This window comes from Lepus europaeus, chromosome 8 (assembly GCF_033115175.1).
Source record: "Lepus europaeus isolate LE1 chromosome 8, mLepTim1.pri, whole genome shotgun sequence".
NCBI lineage: Eukaryota > Metazoa > Chordata > Mammalia > Lagomorpha > Leporidae > Lepus > Lepus europaeus.
Window position 1 is genome coordinate 74,869,318 of NC_084834.1, and position 25,949 is coordinate 74,895,266.

The window sequence follows — 25,949 nt, forward strand, 5'->3', positions numbered from 1 at the left end:
CATCGCGGTGGCCCAAAGAATAACTCTGTCCATGTGCTTTTCAAGATAGAGAGATGAACAGGTGGCTGGCTGGCTGGCTGGCTAGATAGATGATGTATAGATAGATAGATAGATGATAGATCGATTTCCACTCTGGCAGGCTATTTTGGGACTGTGCTCTAAACCACTGCACTGCAGCACCCCCACCCCCACCCAGAAGAGAGTTACATGGTTTCATTACTGAAACTGCATGCAGCAATCCTTTGACCATAAAAGTTAATTCCTTCATAAATAAAGCATGGTTCTTAGCTGTTTGGTGCATCTCTCGATACCTAATGCCTGGTGAAAATTAGAATGAGTAAGGAGTGAGGAGGGACTGAGGGAAGCTTCCTTTCATTTCTCTTTAACACACTCACTATTTCCTTTTGTAAAACATTTTGATATATTTTTACTTCTTTTAAAGGCAGAGAGATGAAAGAGGAGAGAGATTTTTCATTTGCTGTTCACTTCTCAGATGCTCCCAACATCTGGTGCTGGACTAAGTCCAGGTCAGGAGCTGGGAACGCAGTCTGGGTCTCCTGTGTGGTTGGTAGAGACCCAAGTACTTAAGACACTACCTGGTGCCTCCCTGGCGTACATTAGCGGTAAACTGGGTGCAGGAGTGGAGCTGAGACTTGAACCCAGGCACCCCAATATGGAATGTGGGCATCCCAAGTGGCATTTTAATCATTGCACCAAGTACCCATCATCTGTTTCTTTTGAATTCTCCTTTCTTGCTTTACCTTCGTTTACTTTAAAAAACATATTTTTATTGTACATATGTGAAAGGCAAAGAGACAGAGAAAGCTCCCGTTTACTGATTCACCCCTCAAATGCCCACATCACTGGGGCTGGGCCAGGCTGAAATCAGGAGCCAGGAATTCAGTTCTGGTCTCCTATCTGGGTGGCAGGGACCCAGCTGCTTGAGTCATGACCTGCTGCCTCCCAGGTTACACATTAGCAGGAAACTGGAACTGGGAGTGGAGCAGGGACTTGGACCCAAGCACTTCAATCTGGGATGCATGTCTCCGGGTGGATCTTAACTGCTACCCAGCTGCTGTGCAGGTGGCATCTTAACTGCAATACCAAATACCTATCTCCTTCCATTCCTTTCTTTTTTCTTTTTCTTTTCTTTTTTTTGACAGGTAGAGTGGACAGTGAGAGAGAGAGAGAGAGAGAGAGAGAGAGAGAGAGAGAAAGGTCTTCCTTTTGACGTTGGTTCACCCTCCAGTGGCCGCTGCAGCCTGTGCGCTGCGGCCGGCACACCGCGCTGATCCGAAGGCAGGAGCCAGGTGCTTCTCCTGGTCTCCCATGCAGGTGCAGGGCCCAAGCACTTGGGCCATCCTCCACTGCCTTCCCGGGCCATAGCAGAGAGCTGGCCTGGAAGAGGGTCAACCGGGACAGAATCCGGTGCCCCAACCAGGACTAGAACCCGGTGTGCCGTTGCTGCAGGCAGAGGATTAGCCTAGTGAGCTGTGGCACTGGCCTCCATTCCTTTCTGCCTAACACTGTATCTTCTTCTTTTTTAAAGATTTGTTTATTTATTTGAATGTCAGAATTATGGAGGGAGGGTGGGAGGGGGATATATCTATCTATCTATCTATCTATCTATCTATCTATCTATCTATCTATCTCCCCAAATGGCTTCAGCAGACAGGGCTGGGCCAGGCCAAAGCCAAGAGCTTCATTTGGGTCTCTCACGTGGATGCAGGGGCCCAAGCACTTAGGCCATCTTCTGTTGCTTTCCCAAGCACATTATCCAGGAGCTGGATTGGAAGTGGGGCAGCCAGGACATGAACCGTGCCCATATAGGATGCTGGCTTTGCAGGTGGAAGGTTAACCCACTATGCCACAGTTTCAGCCTCCATTGTCTCTTCTTAGGCATTGTATCTTCTATGCAGTTCTGGAAAGTCTAGAGTTCTGTGAGTGCCTTTCCTCCATGTCCTTATGCATAGCGCTGCTCATATGATCACACTCTCTGGGATAATTTGATTTTTCATTTGTGGGAAAAATAATCCCCAGTGTTCAGACTGAAGACATCCTTTCTGTGCAATGAAATTTATGAAGTGCTTTGTTGTCTGATTTGATCCCATAGGTATGGCAGGATTTCATGTTTGCCTGCGCCCTCTATCCAACCGACCAGGGCTTCCTGGACTCCGTGAGAGCAGAAGTTGCCTACCAGGTATGGAATTGAAATTGCAAGAAGGAGGAAAATGTGTTCCTTGCAGTTTTGCCATTTGTTAAATCTCTCCTCCATTTTTTTTTTTTGCTCCCCAATAAATAAAAATTGCACAGTCTACCTGACTGTACCCAGTGTCACAGCTTTAACATCACCTATTTGTTGATGACGCCCAGATTTATAACTTCTTGGCTGAATTCTTCATTCTTATATCCAACTGCCTCCTGGTGCCTCTGCTGGGAGGCTCAGTAGGACTTTACAAACACACCATATCCAAAGCACGTCAGCCCTCGCCTGTCTTGTTTCTCTTGGAGTTGTCCTCACCTCAGCAAATGGCAGCACCACTCTGGATTGCTCAAGACAAATATTGAAAGTGATATTTTTAAAGATTTTCTTTATTTATTTGAAAGGCAGGGTTACAGAGAGGCAGAGGCAGAGAGAGAGAGGGGTCTTCCATCTGCTGGTTCATTCCCCAGATGGCCACAATGGCCGGAGCTGTGCTGATCCAAAGCCAGGAGCCAGGAGCTTCTTCTAGGTCTCCCATGCGGGTGCACGGGCCCAAGGACTTGGGCCATCTTCTACTGCTTTCCCAGGCCATAGCAGAGAGCTCCATCAGAAGTGGAGCAGCCGTGACTTGAACCAGCACCCATATGGGATACTAGCACTGCAGGCAGTGGCCTTACTCAGTATGCCACAGTGTCAGCCTCTGAAAGTGATTCTTGTCGCCTTGTTTCCTTTTGCATTCCACAGCTACACACACACACACACACACACAGAGTTTATTTATAGATATATAACTGCAACAAAGTTTTTATATGTTCTCTCTGTCCAGTGAAAAGGCCTGGAAATGATGGCTAACTTAGAAGTGTTGAGTATCCCTTATATGGAAATTATCTTTCAAATTAAAAGAAAGGTTTCTGGCCGGCGCCGGGGCTCACTAGGCTAATCCTCCGCCTTGCGGCGCCGGCACACCGGGTTCTAGTCCCGGTTGCCCCTCTTCCAGGCCAACTCTCTGCTGTGGCCAGGGAGTGCAGTGGAGGATGGCCCAGGTGCTTGGGCCCTGCACCCCATGGGAGACCAGGATAAGCACCTGGCTCCTGCCATCGGATCAGCGCGGTGCGCCGGCCGCAGCGCACCTACCACGGCGGCCATTGGAGGGTGAACCAATGGCAAAGGAAGACCTTTCTCTCTGTCTCTCTCTCACTGTCCACTCTGCCTGTCAAAAAAAAAAAAAAAAAAAAAAAAAAAAGAAAACAACAGTACATACCAATTGTTGCATGGCCCTGTAGAAACTGGGAAAAAAAAAAAAAGGGTTCTTAGAGCAATGTCTGATTCCATGTCTAGGATAGGAAATAGATGACTCTGGAAGATCCTTTTATTATTATTTTCATTTAATTTTTTTTTCCTGGGAGGGGAGTGAATTTTTTAAGTTAATATGAAGAGAAAAGATTTCATGTATTTCAAAGATAGAATTTTTTAAAAGATTTATTTTATTTATTTGAAAGACAGTTACAGAGAGAGGTAGAGACAGAGAGGTCTTCCATCCTCTGGTTCACTCCCCGGATGGCCGCAATGGCTGGAGCTGTGCCGATCCAAAGCCAGGAGCCAGGAGCTTCTTCCAGGTCTCCCACGTGGGTGCAGGGGCCCAAGCATCTGGGCCATTTTCTACTGCTTTCCCAGGCCATAGCAGAGAGCTGGACTGGAAGTAGAGTAGCTGGGGCTCAAACTGGCGCCCATATGGGATGCTGGCACTGCAGCCGGTGGCTTAATGCGCTATGCCGCAGTGCCAGCCCCTCAATTTACTTTATAATCATAGGTTTAATGTTTTAAATATAGTATTTAACAAGTAAAAAGTAGAAAGGCCACTGCTCCACAGGAATATAAGCAAGGGCTATAAACAATAATCAAATCCTAAGATGTCAATTTCACTCTTTCCATTCAGATATTCTATTGTACTGTATATGCATATTAAGAGAAAACATATGATATCTTTCTTTTTGGTCTGCCTTATTTCTCTAAGCATAATGGTACCTAGTTGCATCCATTTTATAGCAAAAGAGGATTTCATTCTTTTTATGGCTGAGTAGTAGTCCATCATGTATATATACAGCATTTTTTTTTAACTCCATCACCATTATGGAATACATTATAGAGATTCCTCAGAAATCTGAAAATAGACCTATAATATGACCCAGCCATCCCACTCCTGGGAATTTACCCAAAGGAAATGAGATCAGCATATGAAGTAGTTGTCTGTACCCCCGTGTTGATAGTGGATCTTTTAATTTCAAATGATGAGGGTGCTTACTTATAAATAGTAATAGTGCTTATTGATAAAACCACCAACTGATAGTTTCAGCCATGTGCTGAGCACATTTATTTTTGTAACAAACTCTGCTCAGAGGAACACCAGAAACTTGCTTAGAAGCACTGGTTGCTTGTAGTACCTCTCCCTCGATCATAAGCATGGGTTTCCGTGTAGAATCTGAGTGGTGTTCTTGACAGTACAAGATAATTCTAAAGAATGATTTATTTCAAAATACAGCCAAAATGACTTTGAGGGGACTCTGACCCAACCAATGTGGGACAGTTTGTCATTCAACATGGATATGAATGTCCATGGATTGAAATCCATCTAGCGTGTCAAAATTTAGAGTTCATAATATTGTGTCTGCAGATGTAAAAAGGGCATTCAAAAATTCCTGAAAGTGCTTACTAAGAAAAAAATATACATGGATTAAAAATGTGTTAAGAAAATTAATTTCGCTGGCGCCGCGGCTCAGTAGGCTAATCCTCCGCCTTGTGGCGCCAGCACACCGGGTTCTAGTCCCGGTCGGGGCACCGATCCTGTCCCGGTTGCCCCTCTTCCAGGCTAGCTCTCTGCTGTGGCCAGGGAGTGCAGTGGAGGATGGCCCAAGTTCTTGGGCCCTGCACCCCATGGGAGACCAGGAGAAGCACCTGGCTCCTGCCATCGGAACAGCGCGGAGCGCCGGCCGCAGCGCGCCAGCCGCGGCGGCCATTGGAGGGTGAACCAACGGCAAAAAGGAAGACCTTTCTCTCTGTCTCCCTCTACTGTCCACTCTGCCTGTCCAAAAAAAAAAAAAAGAAAGAAAAGAAAAAAAAAGAAAATTAATTTCTCCTTTTTTAAAAAAGATTTATTTATTTATTTGAAAGGCAGAATCGGAGAGAGGGAGGGAGGGAGAGAGAGAGAGAGAGGAGATCTTGCATTTGCTGTTCATTCCTTACATGACTGTAACTTCCAGGGCTGGGCCAGGCTGAAGCCAGGAGCCCAGGAGCTTCATCCAGGTCTCTCTTGTGGGTAGAGGGGCCCAAACATTTGGTCATCTTATGCTTTTTGAGGCACATCAGCAGGGAGCTGGATTGGGAGTGGAGTAGCTAGGGCGTGAAGTGGTGCCTGTGTGGGATGCTGGTGTCACAGTTAGCAGCTTAACCCACTATGCAACAACACCAGCCAATCTTGTCTTTTTTTTTTTTTAAATTTATTTATTTGAAAGGCTAGGTGAAGATCTCTCTCTCTCTCTCTTCCCCTCTCTCCTACATGGGTGGCAGGGCAATCATGTGCTGCCTCCCAAGTACAGTAGCAAGAAGCTGGCTGAGAAGTGGAGGAGTCGGCACTCAAACCATGCATTCTAAAAGAGGATGCAGGCAACTTAGCCTGCTGAACTGCATTGCCAACCTTATCTTTTAGTTTTCTTTTCCATGAACTTTTAAGAGTATTCTCCTGTGTTTTTCTGAAAACCTATAAAGAAATGCACATAAGTGAATCTGTAACACTCAAGAAAGTAGTTACTTTAGGAAGAGGCTGTGATTAAGTGGAAACATAAAGAAGGCCTGTGGGGGTGTCTGTTGAACTTCTCTCTCTTGAGCTGGGGGTGTTACAGGTATGACTGCCTTTTAATAATTCACGGTATCATAATTTGGTTTCTGCATCTGTTTTGTCTTGAAGGTTTAAAAAGTGCATAGTGCCAGCGCCGTGGCTTAACAGGCTAATCCTCCGCCTTGTGGTGCCGGCACACCGGGTTCTAGTCCCGGTTGGGGCGCCGGATTCTATCCCTGTTGCCCCTCTTCCAGGCCAGCTCTCTGCTATGGCCCGGGAAGGCAGTGGAGGATGGCCCAATTCCTTGGGCCCTGCACCCGCATGGGAGACCAGGAGAAGCACCTGGCTCCTGGCTTCGGATCAGCGAGATGCGCCGGCCGCAGCGGCCATTGGAGGGTGAACCAACGGCAAAAAGGAAGACCTTTCTCTCTGTCTCTCTCTCACTATCCACTCTGCCTGTCCAAAAAAAAAAAAAAAAAAAAAAAAAAGAAGAAGAAGTGCATAGTGACGCCTCCCTTGCTAAAAGCCATCCAGAGGCGGTTTCTTGTCCTCAGGATAAAGTTAGAGATCATCATGGAGCGATCCTGTCCTGACCGGGGTCTCCAGCCATCTTAGGCCCCATCTCCCTTTGCTCTCTGTGTACTGGAACACCTTCCCTGTCAACCTCTTTTAGGGGACTGCCTCACTCATTTGTTCTCTGGGAAAAATCTCCATCCACCAGTCTAGGTCAGGTCATCCCTTCCTTTGTCCGAGTGACACACAGCATACTTCGAGTTGCTTGTTCAGTGTTCTGTCACCCTTGCAAGATTGTCACCTCCCTGAAGTCTAAGACTTGTTTCCTTCTGTGTTCCTATTCCATGGCTGCATTCTTCACTGGGTGGATAGATTGGATAAATAACTTAAAATATTAATTATGGTTACACAGGTTGTAGGCTTATCGGTTTTATTTTTAATTTTCTTTTGTATAAATAGAACATCTATGTACTGTTAATTCTTTTCTGTATTTTATGCAGAGTTTGTTAAAATCTCAAAGTAAATCCTACTGTAAAGTTCTAAGTTAGCTTGAAGAATCCCTAAGCTTTTTCCTCTTCAGAATTGTTGTTTGTACTTCCATCATCACCATAATATACCAGTCCCTTTTGGTAGCGGCCCTCACTCTCCTGGCCAAGAACAGAAGGGAAAAAAGGAAATACTGTTGTGAAGTTGGTTTAGAGAAACAAAAGACTTGAATTTTAAGAAGGAAACATGTGTCCTTACTACAGCCTTAAAGCACCTCTACTAAACGTGTCTGAGTTTCTTCGCTTCTTGAATGGAGACCTCAGAACACCAGTGGGCTCCATCGCTGGGACTGGCCGTCACAGTGAAAGAGGAGCTATATGCTCCAGCAAAGCAGCATTGCCAGCACATGTTCCAAGGGAATTGCTCTTGACTGTTGACTCCTTCTGTCCTTCTCAAACATATTTCATGACCCTGCTCTACCAGGGCCCGTGTGCCAGTGTGTTAGAAGAAAGGAACAGGTGTGAATCACCCAAGATACAGCAGAACTGGATCCTTTTGCCTTTACACAGGACTAGCCTGGGTGAGCCCAATCTCTGCAGGGCTCATGTCTCAAGGTTGGCAGTGTTTTCATACACATTCTCTGACCTCCTCCTTTCCATATAGGTATCCTTAGTTGATTTTTCAGGACGTGACATTGATAGTTATTTCAGGAGCCACATTCTCTATCATCCGAGTCTGTTTTCCACATGTTTTTACTTCTAGAGTACCTTCAGGACTCGCTCGCTTCGCAACACCTTCTTTAGTTCTCTTTCTAGTTTTTGTTCTCAGTGGAGACTGTGGTATAGTAGTCTCCATCCTCTTAGTGGCTGTGCCTCATTTGTTTCTTCACAAAGGACTTCAACTTGCTCCTTTTTTTTTTTTTTAAAGGATTTATTTATTTATTTGAAAGTCACAGTCAGAGAAAGGAAGAGACACAAAGAAAGATCTTCCATCTGCTGGTTCACTCCCCAAATGGCATTAATGGGTGGACTTTCTTCCAGGTCTGTTGGGTGGGTGCAGGGGCCCAAGTACTTGGGCCATCCTCTGCTGCTTTCTCAGGTGCATTAGCTGGATTGGACATGGAGAAGCCAGGACTTGAACCAGCACCCATATGGGATGCCGACATTGCAGGCACTGGCTTTACCTGCCATGCCACAATGCTGACCCTTTCAACGTGCGCTTGAGAATGAATCCTTGTAATGTGGTATCTCCTGCCTTTTGCATTTATAGGAATCCTTTTCTGGTAATTCAGGTAATGATGACTTTGATTTCTTTTTTTTTTAATATATTTTTTATATAGGTGAGAAGAGGAACTTCATCTTCTCAGTATTTAGGAAATGGGTGCTTAGATAAAAAGAATCTCAGAGTTTTATTAAATGATATTTCCAAAGTTAGTAATTTTCTAATGAATTTTCTGGCATATAAGAATTTATGTGCAGAAATGCAATGTCTATTAGTAACTGTAGCTGTCAGGATTTTTTTATGTTAAGTATTTGAAAATTATTTTATGTTTTCTCAAATGTCAGGTCAGGAGACTGAAATTTCATCCCTCCATCATCATCTGGAGTGGCAATAATGAAAATGAAGCAGCGCTGATGATGAACTGGTATTCAATAAAAGCCAGTGACCTGAAAACCTACATGAATGACTATGTGACTCTGTATGTGAAAAACATGAGAGAAGTCATCTTCTCAGTAAGTAATGACTTTCAAGGCAGTACGAGTTAAGAATGTGTTTTTAAAATTAGTAACTTTGATATGGTGTGTGTGTGTGTGTGTGTATATATATATATATATATATATATATATATATATATTTATTTATTTGAAAGGCAGACCTACAGAGAGGCAGAGAGAGAGAGAGGTCTTTGCTCTGATGGTTCACTTCCCATATGGCCACAATGGCTGGAGCTGAGCCAATCTGAAGCCAGGAGCTTCTTCCTGATCTCCCATGCAGGTGCAGGGGTCCAAGGACTTGGGCCATCTTCTACTGCTTTCCCAGGCCATAGCAAAGAGCTGGATCAGAAGTGGAGCAGCCGGGACTTGAACTGGTGCCCATATGGGATGCTGACTCTGCAGGCAGTGGCCTTACCTAGTACACCACAGTGCTGGCCATAATATAGTATATTTTGTGCTCCTTTTTAGGGCAGTATTCAACAATATGTTTTTGAAACATTTATTGATTGATTTGAAAGGCAGGGTGGTGAAAGGAAGGGAGAGAAAAAGGGGGAGGGAGGGAGATATATCTCTCTCTTTATATAAATATATAGAATTTACATATTAATACATAATTTATATTATATATATATATATATATATATATATATATATATATATATATATATATATATAAAGAGAGAGAGATATCTTCCATCTGGTGGTCCACTGTCCAAATGGCCACAACAGAACGGCCAGCGTTGGGCCAGCTGAAGTCAGGAGCCAGAAATTCCATCCAGGTCTCTCGCATGGGTGGCAGGGTTCCAAGTGCCCAGTTCATCCTCTGCTGCCTTCTCAGGCACATTAGCAGGAAGCTGGATTGGAAGTGTAGGAGTGAGACTCCAATACTGGGACTCCAATAATCACCACAAGTGGTGGCTTAATCTGCTGGGCCAAAAAAGGCCACCGTGTGGAGAATTTTCTATATACAAAGTGTGGTGTATGAGCTTTAATTAATATTTGTAGAAAACTTATTTTTAATATTTTAACTCACAGTATTGGTACTATGTTTTCTTTTATATGTGATAAGAAATGGATTCAATTAGCTGAGAATTTTCATTACATCTCATAGTGATTAAGCCAACTTCCTGGCTGGGTCACTTACTATCTATATAATCTTGGGCATGTGCCTTTCTGTTCTCCTGTCTATAAAACTGGGTTAATAAATAGGGACTAAGTGTTAGGAGTTGCTAGGTGGATCCAGTGAGATGATGTATGGAAGTACAGACTGTGGCCTTTAAGGCTGGCCATCATTCTTATTCTTGTTAGTTTCATTTAACAGAGAGAGCTCTGCAGTTATGTGCACTTTTTCATCTCTAATTTCAAAAAATTAGGTTGTCTGTGGCACCTTATCTATTCCCCAAAAGAGAAACTTGATGCCTTTCTCACAAGGGACCTAATTACCTTAACATGAATTTTTTTTTTTGGGGGGAGCAGTAGTTAGTTTGCAAATTTCTTTGAAGATGGACACTATAAATGCTATCTAATCATTATTCTATCAAAGCATAGTGCATTTAAGGGAAAGCAACATAAAGCGACCCATCTCCATACTAAACAATGGTTAGTTTCCTGTTGTACTTCATGTTCTCATCTGATGGGATCTCTTAGTTCAAATCAACATGTAAGGAGATGACTAGAGGAGATCGTCTGAGAGATATGCAGCAACAAAAAACAGGCCTCAGGAACAAGTGGCTGATAAATGGAAGGAGACTGTAATGCAACATCCAGGGAGGGTGTCTTAGGCAGAGACTCGTTAGTGATCTTTTAATAATGACTCATACTTACGGATGGGGCATCTTAGCAAGTTGTTCTATAAAAATAGAGGGAAATAGATAGGCTTTGATCAATTGTATGTCAAAGCCATTATAACAGAATTTTTTTTGAAATGTAAAATTACCTGTAATCTCATCATATTTTAAAATGTTTTTAAGTTTAGCAAGCTTCTATTGAGTACTTTTTGCCGGGAGCAAGCCTCACTCCTGATGCTGTGGGGAGACCGTTGTCCTCGGGGAACTTGCTGTCTGCTGTCAGAAGGAAGTGTGGAAAAATGACCACTTCTACAGGGCAGAATGAAAGAAGTGCTACCAAAAATGTAGTTCCAAAGTGTTGGGAATTATGTGGAAAAACCATTCATTTTAACCAGAAGAATCTGAGAAGGTTTTCAAGGACAAGGTGGCATCAAACCAAGCCTTAATGGTAGGGCAGAATTTTGAGGACAACATTGTCCAGTAGGTATTTTAGACCCTGACAACCGTGTGTATAAAGGTGAAAAGGTGTGAGAGTGTGCAGTGTGCTTAGGGAGCAGCAAGCATAGCCCAGGGCCTGAATGCAAAGGCCCTGCTGGATTGGAGTAGGAGAGACAAAGATAGAAAAGACTTTTAGAAACAAATTGTGGAATGACTTTGCATCGTGTATGTTGATGGACTTTATTGAGGAGTCAGTGGGAACTAGTGGGCCTTTATGGAGGGGAAGAACATCATCTGTCCCATGTTCCTGGAAGATACCTTTACTAGCAAAGTATTAGGGAGATGAGTGATTCTAGGTAAAGAAACCAGTTATAATGACTAAGCTAATTCCAAGGTCTTGAGAATGTATTATATGCTAGGTATTAATACATAAAGTATAGCTATGTTAATTAATATTATATAAAAATGTGTCAGTTATAAAGGTGCTTTATCAAACTTATTCCTCTGATTTTTTAGAACTACCCTGAAATGTAGGTAATATCATCTTTGCTTTAGAGATGACAACCTTAGGGGTTTAGAGAGGTTGAAGTCATAGAGTTCATAGGTAGTAGTGTGCAGTGGTGTGGGACTGGAAATGTGATGGAAAACAGTATTTGAGTGTAGAGGTGGCACTATTCAGAGTGATTGGTTGGGGGAGGCAGGAGAAGAGGGACCAATTGAAGATGATTTCTACTTAGGTACCGCTAATCAAGATAGGAAACACAGTTAAGTAAGTTTAGAAGTTGTAAACAGGCATTCTGCTTTGAAAAGTTGGATTTGTGGTGTTGAAAGGGCAACACAGGTAGAAACATGGAGCTGGTTATGGGTATGTGAGTGTGGAGGTGAATGCAAGGCCAAGCTGGACACATGGGCTGGGAGTGATCAGAACATCAGTGGGAGGGGAAGCCTTGAGAGAGGGTATGGAACAAGGACAGCTGACGAGGGAGCAGTGTCCCTCTGAGCGTGGGGAGGGAACCTGGGCAAGGAAGACTCAGAACGGTTGGTGGAAACTGGAGTGCAGAGGAGTAGTGAATGGACAGCCAGGTGGAAAGAGCTTCAGACATACTAGGGGGTAATTGTGGTCATTTATGCACAACAGAGAGGGACTGGGTGAGCAGTGAAAGAACTTAGTAAGCACAAGTCCATGGACAGCTTTTGAAAAAAGCTTACAGGGAGTGGAATGATCAGAAATAGAATGTCTGGAACTGAGCAATGAGTGGGTGATAAGGGAATGTGCTGGACTTCAAGGGACCAAGGGAACTTTTTATAAGGCTGAGGGAGTCTGGAGGTAAGGGGAAAGGGCAGGGGAAAGAGAGGCTTTTAAAAAACAGTTCAGAGTAACTTCTGTGTATAGTAGCAAGGCAAAGTAGAAAAATGAAAGGAAGACAAAGGAAGGTCAGCAAAAGAATGGAGTAAGGATTTTGTTTTTCTATGGTAGAAGAGAAATAACGGGAGAATATGGATGCATGTAACAAGACACAGTGAGATCTAATGGGAAAAGTTGAGAAAAATTATTTTCTGAAGATGTGTTTGTCATAGAACCTTACAGGCCCTCTACAGTAAGTTTTATCCTCCCAAAGAGTCCCACATCACACTTACAACTACTTGTTCAGTATCCAGGTTCACCACCAGCTTGCAACCTACTCTTTAAAAGGTCATTCTGCATGTCTGCTCCCTCTGAGCCTCCAAGACACAGACGGAACTGCAGCCTGGCACGTAGCAAGTGCTCAACGGATATTTGGTACATGAATATTTGACGAATTCATCGATATGCATTCTCCTCTTTCTCATTTCTCTTTGTGGTGCAGAAAAGTGCTTGAGACACAACGATCGTTTGACATAGACACAATAAATGACCTTCTCAGTGAAATACGAAGTGAGCTCATGTTTCGAGATAATAACAATTACAACATGTTTGAGTTCTGCCTGTGTGCTGGGCACCATGTTAAGAACAAATAATCCACAATAAGCTTCTTCTTACTCACTGGTGTTGTAATATAGCAACTCCATTTTTGGAGGTACGAGTTCTTCCCTTGTTCTAGCTGCACCATCCCCTAGGTCCTCACCTGCAAATGGAGGAAGAAGATGAGAACGAGGCACATGACCCCGCAGATTCGTTGAGGGCTAGGAAGCTGCTTCCTAGGCTTGACTCTGTATTATGGAAATGGGGGTGGATGTGAATGGTGGCAGACACTTCTACCCATAAGACTACTCAGACTTGGACCTGTCCAAAAATAATAAGGTTTTGATCTGAGAGTTTAATTCAGGTTCATCTGGCTCAGTAGCTTCTGTTACTAACTTGGGGTTCTTAAGTGGAGGTGATTTTGTCCCTAGAGAACGTTCGTCAATGTCTGTATACACTGTGGGGTGGGAGGCATCCTGTGGGTTGAGGCTAGGAATGCTGCTAAATAACCTATAATGCACAAGACCTTCCCCCAACCCCCTCCACACACACACACACACACGCACACACACGCACACACACACACGCGCACGCACAGAAAAGAAACCAGTTCAAAATGTTAACAGTGCTAAAGCTGCAAACTGCACTAGGTGCTGCACTACCTATGATGGATGAGCACGGAGGTAAAATGTGATCAAGACCTTAGGAACAGCTGCTGTGAGGAGCGAGCTAAGTGTTAATTAGGAAAGGATATAAAGGATTGGTGAAGAGCAGAGTGGTGCTGGTGGTCGCTGAATGGGGAACAAAGCAAATGATCACAGTAATGTTCTATTTTTTTTTTTTTAAGATTTATTTATTTATTTGAAAGTCAGAGTTGCATAGAGAGAGAAGGAGAGGCAGAGAGAGAGAGAGACAGACAGACAGACAGATAGACAGTGTCTTCTATCTGCTGGTTCACTCCCCAGTTGGTCACTATGGCCGGAGCTGCGCCAATCTGATGCAAAGCTAGGAGCTTCTGCTGGTTCTCCCACACAGGTGCAGGAACCCAGGGTCTTGGACCATCTTCTACTGCTTTCCCAGGCCATAGCAGAGAGCTGGATTGGAAGCGGAGCAACCAGGTCTTGGACCAGCACCCATAGGGGATGCCAGCACTGCAGGTGGCAGCTTTACCTGCTATGCCACAACACCGGCCCTGACAGTAATATTCTATCAGCTACTTATCTGTACTAGGACTTGATGGTATTTTTTTTTTACATTACATTATATATTTACCAGTATTTTTAGTTAAAAAAAATTATAAATCAGAGGGCCTTTGGTATAATTTTGTAAATCAGAGGGCATTTGGCATATAGTTAAGATTTTTTTTAAATTTTTTAATTTTTTATTTCATAAATGTGAATTTACAAAGTGTAACTTTTGTACTGTTGTGGCTTCTCCCCCCAACCTCCCTCCCTCCCGTGGCCCTCCCCTCTCCCTCTCCCATCCCGCCCTTTATCGAGTTTCATTTTCAATTACCTTCATATACTAAAGATCAACTTAGTATATACTAAGCGAGGATTTCAACAGGCTGCACTCACACAACCGCACAAAGTATAGGGTATTGTTCCACTAGTAGTGTTTTTAAGTTTCATAGTAAAACACATTAAGGACAGAGATCCTACGTGGGGAGCATGTACCCAGTGACTCCTGTTGTTGATTTAATAATTGGCACTCTTATTTATGACGTCAGCAATCACCCGAGACTCTTGCTATGAGCTGTCTAGGCTATGGAAGTCCCTTGAGTTCACCGCCTCTGAACTTGTTTAGTCAAGGCCGTGTCACAGTGGAGGTTCCTTCCTCCCTTCAGAGAAAGGCGCCTCTCTCCTTGATGGCCTATTCCTTCTGCTGGGGTCTTGTCCACCAGGGTCTTTCATTTAGATTGTTTTTTGCTACCGTGTCATGGCTTTCCATGCCTGTGAGACTCTCATGGACCTTTTAGCCAAATCCGAATGTCCCAAGGGTTGATTCTGAGGCAGGAGTGCTGTTTTGGGCATTTGCCATTCTATGAGTCTGCTGTGTGTCCTGCTTCCCCCACAGGATCATTCTCTCCCTTTTAATTCTATCCTTCGTTATTTGCTTACACTGGTCTTATTTGTGAAATCTCTTTGACACATACCCTATCTTTTTGATCGGTTGTGTATTTATACTTATCACTTTACCAAGTGCGCTGGCATTGGTACCTGCCTCCTTGGTAAGATTGATGTGAAATCCCTTGGCACATTTCTAGTTCCACCATTGGAGGTAAGTCCAAGTGAGCATGTGCCAACCTATATATCTCCTCCCTCTCTTATTCCCACTCCTATGTTTAACATAGATCACTTTTCTGTTAATTTTTTTTATTATTAAACTTTTATTTAATGAATATAAATTTCCAAAGTACAGCTTATGGGTTACAATGGCTTCCCCCCTCCCAAAACTTCCCTCCCACCCACAACCCTCCCCTTTCCCACTCCCTCTCCCCTTCCAATCACATCAAGATTCATTTAAACGCCTAAGAATGATTGTGCATTGATTACAGAGTTCAACCAGTGGTCTTATGTAGAACAAACAGAGCAACAATAACAACAACCACAACAACAAAAATACTAAAAGGAATAAAATAGTAAGTTGTCTGGGTGAGAATATTATCTCTTAACTCCTTTTATTTCTGAATGCAGGGAGACAAGAGTCGTCCGTATATTATATCCAGTCCTACAAATGGGGCCAAAACTATTGCAGAAGGGTGGATTTCTGACGACCCCTACAGCAAACATTTTGGTGACGTACATTTTTATGACTACAGCAGTGACTGTTGGGATTGGAAAGTTTTCCCAAAAGCTCGATTTGTATCTGAATATGGATATCAGTCCTGGCCTTCCTTCAGCACCTTAGAAAAGGTAAGCTGGCTTGGATTGGCCAGTGATTCAGAATGGTAGACTAAGGGCGTGCGTTGTTTCCGAATAAGGCTTCCCAAAGCCAGATGGAATCTGCTTCTTATTGAAATGAAAGTTTGGGAAGAAGATGGAGAAGGAGAGCTTTTATTCTTTAATCTTTGAAGAGCTAAGCTCTTGTAATCATCATTTTGGGGATTATAACTTTTCAATATTGCTTTTAACTATGTTTCTTTCAGGAGTATTTAAAAGTTAAATGAGAGCCAGGGGTTGCTTAAACCTGACATTATTGCACATGAAATTAACATTACTTGCTATTCTGAATATCCTATAGCAGCTGTTATCATTTACAGATATTTAGAACTGGATATTTCACTACAGTATGAAAGCTGAATGTGATAAGTAAATCTTTGTCTAATGTTATCTTTTTCTTTTTTCTCCCCTCTCCTTCTATTTCTCCTCCTCCTTTCTTTCTCATGTCGGTACTTTGACTTTCTGTATGGATTTTTACTGTCTATGTTTCTAAAGCTTCAGTTTAAGAGTTGTGTGTTCTTGGCCGGCGCCGTGGCTCACTTGGCTAATCCTCCGCCTGCGGCGCCGGTACCCCGGGTTCTAGTCCCGGTTGGGGCACCGGATTCTGTCCCGGTTGCTTCTCTTCCAGTCCAGCTCTCTGCACTCCCAGGAGGGCAGTGGAGGATGGCCCAGGTGCTTGGGCCCTGCACTCCATGGGAGACCAGGAGGAGGCACCCGGCTCCTGGCTTCGGATCAGCACAGAGCCGGCCGTGGCGGCCATTGAGGGGGTGAAACAACAGAGGGAAGACCTTTCTGTCTGTCTCTCACTGTCTATAACTCTACCTGTCAAAAAAAAAAAAAAAAAGAGTTGTGTGTAAAGCAACAGCTTTATTGAGATCTGTGTCACAATACTGTGCACTCATAGAGTGTGTACGATTCAATGGACTTCAGCATGTTCACAGGATTGTTCAGCCATCACCACCGTGTAATCTCAGAACATTTCCATCACTCAAACCCTATGCACCGCAGGTCTTCTTCCTGAGTCAGTAGATTTGCCTATCCTGCACATTCCTTATGACTGGACCAAACAATGTGGTGTCTTTCAAGACAGGCTTCGTTGACTTAGCTTAGTCTTTTTAAGGTTCATCCATGTTGTACCATGCATTAGTATGTCATACATTTTTACTGCTGAATAATATTCTGTGGTATGTGTATATTACAATTTGTTTTTCCACTTATCAACTGATAGGTATTGTGTTATTCCTACTTTTTGTCTATTATAAATAAAACTTATGAACATTTGTGTACATACTTTTGTGTGGACATATGTTTTCAGTTCTGGATATAAGCTAGGAATGGAATTTCTGGGTCATGTGTTAACTCTGCTTAATATTCGGAGGAGCTGTCACATGGATGCACAGTTTTAGATTCCTGCTATCAATGTATGAAGGTGACAATTTCTTCTTTTTGCCAACACTTGATGTTTTCCTTTCCTTTTTTTTTTTTGACATTTCCCTGGAATCTTGCATTTACAGGAAATTTGACTTTCCTTCATGTCTAATCATGTTGAACATATTTTCATATGCTTATTGTCCATTTATTTTCCTTTGAGAAATGTCTGTTCAAATTACCTGTCCATTTTTTACAACTATTTGTCTTTTACTATTGATTTATAAGAGCTTTTCATATATTCTAAATGCACATATTTTATCTGATATGATTTACATATATTTCTTCCAATTAGAGGGTTGCAATTTTACTCAGTTTATGGCATCATTTAGAGCACATTGAAGGTTTCTGATGAAGTCCTGCTTATCAGTCTCCTTATCTCTTGTGTTTTGTGTTGTATCTAAGAAATAATTGGCCAACCTCACGTGAGAGATTTATTCCTGTGTTGTCTTGTAACAATTTTATAGTTTTAGTTCTTGCGTTTTAGTCTCTGCTCCATTTTGTGTTATTTTTGTGTACAGTGTAAGATCAGAGTGATTTCATTCTTGCGCATGTAGATTGTCAGCTTGTCCAGCACTGCTTCACTGAGAACATTGTTCTTTCCTCCACTGAATTCACTTGCCTCTGAAAATCAATTGGCCCTAAAAGCTAGGGTTTATTTCTGAATGCTCAATTCTATTCCAGTGGCACATTTTGTCACTGTACACTTTCTTGATTACTGTAGCTTTGTAGTAAGTTTAGAAATATGAATAATCTTCTTTTCAAGATTATTTTAACCGTTTTGGGTGTCTTGCATTTCCAAATAAGTTTTAGTATCAGCTTCCTAATTTCTGCAAAAAAGTCAGCTAGTGTTTGTATTTTAAGGATATTATGTCTTCTATTTTTTTCTTTTTAAGATTTTATTTATTTGGGAGGTAGAGTTACAGACAGTGAGAGGTAGAGACAGAGAGAAAGGTCTTCCTTCTGCTGGTTCACTCCCCAAATGGCTGCAATGGCCAGAGCTGTGCCGATCTGAAGCCGGGAGCCAGGAGCCTCTTCCTGGTTTTCCCATGTCGGTGTACAAGCCCAAGGACTTGGGCCATCCTCTGCCACTTTCCCAGGCCATAGCAGAGAGCTGGATTGGCAGAGGAACAACCAGGACTAGAACCGGCGCCCATATGGGATGCTGGCACTGTAGACAGAGGATTAACTTACTGTGCCGCAGCGCCGGCTCAAATATTATGTCTTCTGACCAAAGAGCAGGGGATGTTTGTTTTAATTTCTTTAAAAATTGATTTACGTATTTGAAAGGCAGAGCAACACACACACACACACACACACGGGGCCGGTGGGGAGGAGGAGACAGAGAGAGGTCTTTCATCCACTGGTTCATCCCCTAAATGGCTACAATTGCTGTTGCTAGGCCAAGCTGAAATCAAGAACAAGGAACTTCATCCCGGTCTCCCCTGTGAGTGGCAGGGGCCCAAGTCCATGGGCTGTCATTCTGCTTTCCCAGCAGGGAGGTAGACCAGAGGCAGAACAGCCAGGGCTGGAACTGGCGTCCATATGAGGTGCTGGTATCACAAGCGGCACCTTAACCCACTGCGCCACAGTACTGGCTCGCTCTTTAATTTCTTTTGATCCTGTTTTGTGGTTTTCAGTGTACAAGTCTTATACCTCACTGGTTAACTTGGTCCCAAGTGTTCTATTATTTTTGTTGTTACAGTAAATGGAATTATTAATTTCATTTTTAGATGGTTCAGAGCTAACATATGAAGATATAATTGGTTTTATATATTGAACTTGTATCGTATAAAGAGTCTGAACAAATTTATTAACTGTAATAGTGCTTTTTGTGGATTCCTTAGGGTTGTGTATATATAATGTCATTCCATCTGAAAGTAGAGATAGTTTATTTCCTCTTTTCCAATCTGGATGCCTTTTATTTCATTTTCTTGCTTATTGTCCTGGTCAGGACTTTTGTGTGACATACAAAAGAAGTGATGAGAACAGAAATCCTTGACTTTTTCTTAAGGGGAATCCCTTCATCTTTTGCCATTTAGTCTGATATTAACTAAGTTTTTTTTAAAGATTTATTTATTTATTTATTTGAAAGTCAGGGTTACACAGAGAGAGAAGGAGAGCTAGAGAGAGAGAGAGAGAGAGAGAGAGAGAGAGAGAGGTCTTCCATCTGCTGGTTCACTTCCCAATTGGCCACTACAGCTGGAGCTGCACTGATCCGAAGCCAGGAGCCAGGAGCTTCTTCCAGGTCTCCCATGTGGGTGCAGGGGCCCAAGGACCTGGGCCATCTTCTACTGCTTTCCCAGGCCATAGCAGAGAACTGGATCAAAAGTGGAGTAGCCAAGACTTGAACCAGCACCCATTTGGGATGCCTTCGCTACAGGTGGCAACTTTTCATGCTGTGCCACAGCACCGGGCCCCACTTTCTAGGTTTAAATAAGGGATGATGGAGTTGCCAAATCCTAGTTTTATGATTTGATGTTCACCAGTAATGATGATGGCCTAAACATTTACGAAGTTACAGCCAAAGCACAAACTCTGAGTTATTTTCAAATGTACAGAGCACTTTCCCGGCTTCTCAGGACAAAAATAAAAGTAATTTTATTGCTAACTTTCCAATTTGTTACTCTTATTCCTATTCAAAAGGTCTCGTCTAAAGAGGACTGGTCTTACAGTAGCAAATTTTCACATCATCGACAACATCATATGAATGGTAACTCCGAAATGCTTCTTCAGGCCACATATCATTTCAGCCTCCCTAAAAACACAGATCCAGTACAGGAATTTAAAGATATCATCTACCTTACTCAGGTAAGTCGATTTCATTCTGTTGTTGAACAGGTTCCTGCAGTTAACATAAGAGATCATGTGGATTTTGTAGGCCTTACTTGATGAAAGAATTCAAGTTTTTATTCTAACGAAGGAATTTGTTTTCTTCACAATCCATATGTGATGACACATTAAACTGAGTAAATTCTTTTTTTAAAAAAAGATTTATTTTTTCAACTTTTACTTAATAAATATAAATTTCCAAAGTACAGCTTTTGGATTATAGAGGCTTTTCCCCCCATAACCTCCCTCCCACCTGCAACCATCCATCTCCCACTCCCTCTCCCATCCCATTCTTCATCAAGATTGATTTTCAATTATCTTTATATATAGAAGATCAACTTAGTATATACTAAGTAAAGATTTCAACAGACTGCACCCACACACACACACAAAGTATAGAGTACTGTTTCAGTAGTAGTTTTACCGTTAATTCGCATAGTACAACACATTAAGGACAGAGGTCCTACATGGGGAGCAGGTGTACAGTGACTCCCGTTGATTTAACAATTTACACTCTTATTTATGATGTCAGTAATCACTCGAGGCTCTTGTCATGAGCTGCCAAGGCTATGGAAGCCCCCTGAGTTCACAAACTTTGATCTTACTTAGACAAGGCCATAGTCAAAGTGGAATTTCTCTCCTCCCTTCAGGGAAAGTTACCTCCTTCTTTGATGGCCCATGCTTTCTGCTGGGATCTCACTCACAGAGATCTTTCATTCAGGTTTTTTTTTTTTTTTTTTTTTTTTGCCGCAGTATCTTGGCTTTCCATGCCTGAGAAACTCTCATGGGCTTTTTAGCCAGATCCGAATGCTGTTTAGGACATCTGCCATTCTATGAGTCTGCTGTGTATCCTGCTTCCCATGTTGGATCGTTCTCTCCTTTTTAATTTTATCAGTTAGTATTAGCAGACACTAGTCCAGTTTTTGTGATCCCTTTGACTCTTAGACCTATCAGTGTGATCAATTGTGAACTGAAGTTGATCACTTGGACTAGTGAGATGACATTGCTACATGCCACCTTGATGGGATTGAATTGGAATCCCCTGGCACGTTTCTAGCTCTACCATTAAGGGTAAGTCCAAGTGAGCATATACCAAACTGTACATCTCCTCCCTCTCTTATTCCCACTCTTATATTTAACAGGGATCGCTTTTCAGTTAAATTTAAACACCTAAGAATAATTGTGTTAATTAAAGAATTCAACCAATGGTATTAAGTAGAACAAACAAATACTAAAAGGAATAAAATAGTAAGTTGTTCCTCAACAGTCAGGACAAGGGCTGATCAAGTCATTGTTTCTTGTAGTGTCCGTTTCACTTCAACAGGTTTCCTTTTATGTGTTCAGGTAGTTGTCACAGGTCAGGGAGAACATATGATATTTGTCCCTTTGGGATGAGCTTATTTCACTCAGGATGATGCTTTCCAGATTCCTCCATTTTGTTGCAAATGATGGGATTTCATTTTTTTTGACTGCTGTATAGTATTCTATAGAGTACATATCCCAAAATTTCTTTATCCAGTCTACTGTTGATGGGCATTTAGGTTGATTCCAGGTCTAAGCTATTGTGAATTGAGCTGCAATAAATATGGAGGTTCAGACAGCTCTTTTATTTGCCAATTTAATTTCCTTTGGGTAAATTCCAAGGAATAGGATGGCTGGGTCACGTGCTAGGGCTATATTCAGGCTATTTATTTATTTTTAAAGCCAGAGTTACAGAGAAAGGTCTTCATCTGCTGGTTCACTCCCAAGATGTCCGCAATGGCCAGCACTGAGCCAGGCTGAAGCCAAGAACCAAGAGCTTCATCTGGGTCTCCCCCATGGGTGGCAGGGGTCCAAGTCCTTGGGCCATCTCCCAGTGCTTTCCTAGGAGCATTAGCAGGGAGCTGGATCAGACGTGAAGCATCAGGGACACTAACCTGGAAGACAGCCTTGATGGATCAGGTCTTGGGTTCCTGCCATGCAAGTGGAAGAGCTGGATTGTATTCCTGGCTCCTGGTTCTGTCTCTGGCCCAGCCATGGCTGTGGTAGGCATTTGAAGAGTGAATCAGCAGGTGGAAATTTCCCTGTCTGTCTCTGTCTCTCAAAAAAGTAAAAAAAAAATAGTAATTTTTAAATGAACAGAAATATTGAATAAGCACTTCAGCAAACAAATGGACTTATGGTCAATAAATGTGAAAATATTCTCAAGATGCAAGTTAAAGCCATACCAAGATATCCCTACACATCTAGCAGGTTAGCTGAAATGATTGATTGACAATATAAATTGTTGGTGAGGAGGGAGAACCTGGAGCTTTTAGAAGTTATTAGTAGAAGTATAAATTTGTTTAACAACTTTGGAAAATTTTATGGCAGTTTCTACCTAACCTAAATATTTACTTCCTTTTAAAAAATTTTGTTTAAGGAATACAACTTCATGCATTTAATATATACAAATTATGAACATGGTTATTCTTCCTTCACTCCCTCCCTCCCACACATACTCTCACCTCTCTTCCTCCTCCCTCTTCCTTTCCCAATCTTATTTTTTTAGAGATCAGTTTTCAGTTAATTTTATACTCATAAGATTAACCCTACATTATGTAGAGAGTTCACCAAATAGTATGAAGAAAAAAGAGAAAGAGAACAAACACACACACACACACACAGGGGAAGGGCTGTTCAAAATCATAGGATCTCAAGGTGTCATTTTTGCTGCTATAGATTACCTTTTAAGTACTCCATTAGTTACCACAGAGCAGAGAGACCATATGATATTTGTCTTTTTTTGACTATTTCACTAAGAATAGTGGTTTCCAGTTGCATCCATTTTGTTGTAAATGACAGGATTTCATTTTTTTTTACACTGCTGTTGTAGTATTCCATAGTGTATATATACGCCATAATTTCTTTATCCAGTTTTCAGTTGATGGACATCTGGGTTTATTCCATATCTTAGCTATTGTAAATTGAGCTGAGATGAACATAGGTTTATAGATTACTGTTTCATATGCTGATTTCATTTCCTTTGGACAAATTCCCAGGAGTGGGATGGCTGGGTCACATGATAGATCTATATTCAGATTTCTGAGGTGTCTGCATACTGTCTTCCATAGTGGCTGTACCAGTTTACATTCCCACCAATAGTAGATTAGGGTACCTTTTCCCCCACATCTTTACCAGCATTTGTTGTTTGTTGATTTCTGTATGAGAGACATTCTAATAGAGGTGAGGTAAAACTTCATTATGGTTTTGATTTGCATTTCCCTAATGGCTAGTGATCCTGAACGTTTTTTCATGTGTCTATTGGTCATTTGAATTTTCTCTCGAAAAATGTCTGTTCAGGTCCTTTGCCCATTTCTTGGCTATTTTTTTTTTTTTGTGGTCATTGAGTTTCTGGAGCTCTTTATAGATTCTGGAAGTTAATCCTCTGTAAGTTGCGTAGTTTGCAAATATTTTCTCTCATTCTGTTGGTTGCCTCTTCACATTGTGGAGTGTTTCTTTGCAGTGCAGAAGCTTCTTAGTTTGATGTAATCCCACTTGTTAATTTTGGCTTTAATTGCCTGTGCTTCAGGGATCTTTTCCAAGAAATGTTCCCCTGTGCCAATGTCTTGCAGGGTTTCCCCAGTGTTCTCTAGTAATTTGATGGTATCACATTGTAGAATTAGGTCTCTGATCCATTTTGAATGGATTTTTGTGTAAGGCGTAAGGGGTCTTGTTTTATACTTCTGCATGCAGAGGTCCAGTTTTCCTAGCATCATTTGTTTAATAGATTGTCTTGGCTCAAGGGGTTAATTTTTTTGCTCTTTGTCAAAGATAAGTTGTTTATAGATGCTTGGACTAATTTCTGGAGTTCCTATTCTGCTCCATTGGTCTACATGTCTGTTTTTGTGCCAGTACCAGGCTGTTTTTTGGACAGTCAGAGTGGACAGTGAGAGAGAGACAGAGAGAAAGGTCTTCCTTTTCCATTGGTTCACCCCCCAATGGCCACTGTGGTCAGCGTACCGTGCTGATCCGAAGCCAGGAGCCAGGTGCTTCTCCTGGTCTCCCATGCAGGTGCAGGGCCCAAGGACTTGGGCTATTCCCCACTGCACTCCTGGGCCACAGCAGAGAGCTGGACTGGAAGAGGAGCAACCGGGACAGAATCCGGTGCTCCAACCAGGACTAGAACCCGGTGTGTCGGCGCCGCAGGTGGAGGATTAGCCTATTGAGCTGCAGCGCTGGCCAGGCTGTTTAGATTATAACTGACCTGTAGTAAGTCTTGAGGTCTGGTATTGTGATGCCTCCAGCTTTGTTTTTATTGTTTAAGATTGCGTTAGCTATTTGTTGAGTATTTTTGGTTCTATGTTCATCAGGGAGATTGGTCTGTAGTTCTTTTCCTCTGTTATATCTTTTTCAGGTTTAGGAATTAAGGCGATGCTGGCTTTGTAGAAAGAGTTTGGGAGGATTCCCTCCCTTTTGATTATTTTGAATAGCTTGAGAAGAATTGGAGTTAGTTATTCTTTAAATGTCTGATAGAATTCAGCAGTGAAGCTGTCAGGACCTGGGCTTTTCTTTGTTGGAAAGGTCTTCATTACTGATTCAATCTCCATTTTGTTATTGGAATGTTTAGGTGTTCTATGTCTCCATGACTCAATTTTGGTAGATTGTATGTGTCCAGGAATCTATCCAGTTCTTTAGGTTTCCTGATTTGTTGTTTATTCCTTAATTTTAATTATTTCCACCCTGCTAATTTGGGATTTGGTTTGTTTTTTTTTTTTTTTTCTAGATCCTTGAGATGCATTGACAGCTCACTTATTTGGTGACTTTCCAGTTTCTTCATGTAGGCACTAATTGCTGTAAACTTCCCTCTTAACACTATTGCTGTATCCCATAAGTTTTGATATGATGTATTGTTATCTTCATTTCCAGAATTTTTTTGATTTCTCTTTTGATTTCTTCTGTGACCCACTGTTCATTTAGGAGCATGTTGTTTAGTCTCCATGTGTTTGTATATATTTTTTAGACTTTATTTATTTTATTTGAGAGGTAGAGCTATAGATAGTGAGAGGGAGAGACAGAGAGAAATGTCTTCCTTCCATTGGTTCACTCCCCAAATGGCTGCAATGGTTGGGGCTGCACCAATCCAAAGCCAGAAGCCCAGAGCTACTTCCTGGTCTCCCATCAGGGTGCAGGGCCTTGGGCCATCTTCTACTGCTTTCCCAGACCATAGCAGAGAGCTGGATTGGAAGTGGAGCAGCCAGTACAAGAACCAGTGCCCATATGGGTTGCCAGCACCATAGGCAGAGGATTAACATACTGTGCCATGGTGCAGGACCCTTGCATATGTTCTTGAGATTCTTGAGTTGTTGGTTTTGAGCTTCAATCCATTGTGATCCGAGAAGGTGCATGGTATGATTTTGATTTTTTTTTTTAATTTGCTGAGACTTATTTTATGGCATAATACATGGTCTATTCTAGAGAAAGTTCCATATGCTGGAGAGAAGAATGTGTATTATGCCACTCTGTGGTGAAAAGTTCTGTAGATTTCAGTTAGGTTCATTTGGTCCTTAGTGTTGATTAGTTCTGCTGTTTCTTTGTTGATTTTCTGGCTGGTGGATCTATCCATTGATGAAAGTGGGATGTTGAAGTCTTCCATTGCTATTGTATTGGAGTCTATATCTCCTTTTAGATCCATTAACAGTTCTTTTAAATAGGCAGGTGCCCTGTAATTCGGTACATATACATTTAATATAGTCACATCTTTCTGTTGTATTAATCCCTTAATCATTACTAGTGTCCTTCTTTGTCTCTTTTGTAAGTTTTTGTGTTAGTCTATTTTGTCTGATATTAGGACGGCTACACAAGCTTTTTTT

General features: G+C 42.1%; 1 protein-coding gene across 1 annotated transcript in view; it reads left to right on the forward strand.

The window, feature by feature from the left end:
• The window catches only part of MANBA (mannosidase beta), a 146,151-nt gene that overhangs the window by 95,325 nt on the left and 24,877 nt on the right, over positions 1 to 25,949 (forward strand). Inside the window, exons 10-13 of the mRNA XM_062199815.1 lie at positions 2,114 to 2,200; positions 8,600 to 8,767; positions 15,613 to 15,831; positions 19,933 to 20,097. Of these exons, the coding sequence (XP_062055799.1) occupies positions 2,114 to 2,200; positions 8,600 to 8,767; positions 15,613 to 15,831; positions 19,933 to 20,097 (639 nt within the window). The remainder of the gene's footprint in view (positions 1 to 2,113; positions 2,201 to 8,599; positions 8,768 to 15,612; positions 15,832 to 19,932; positions 20,098 to 25,949) is intronic.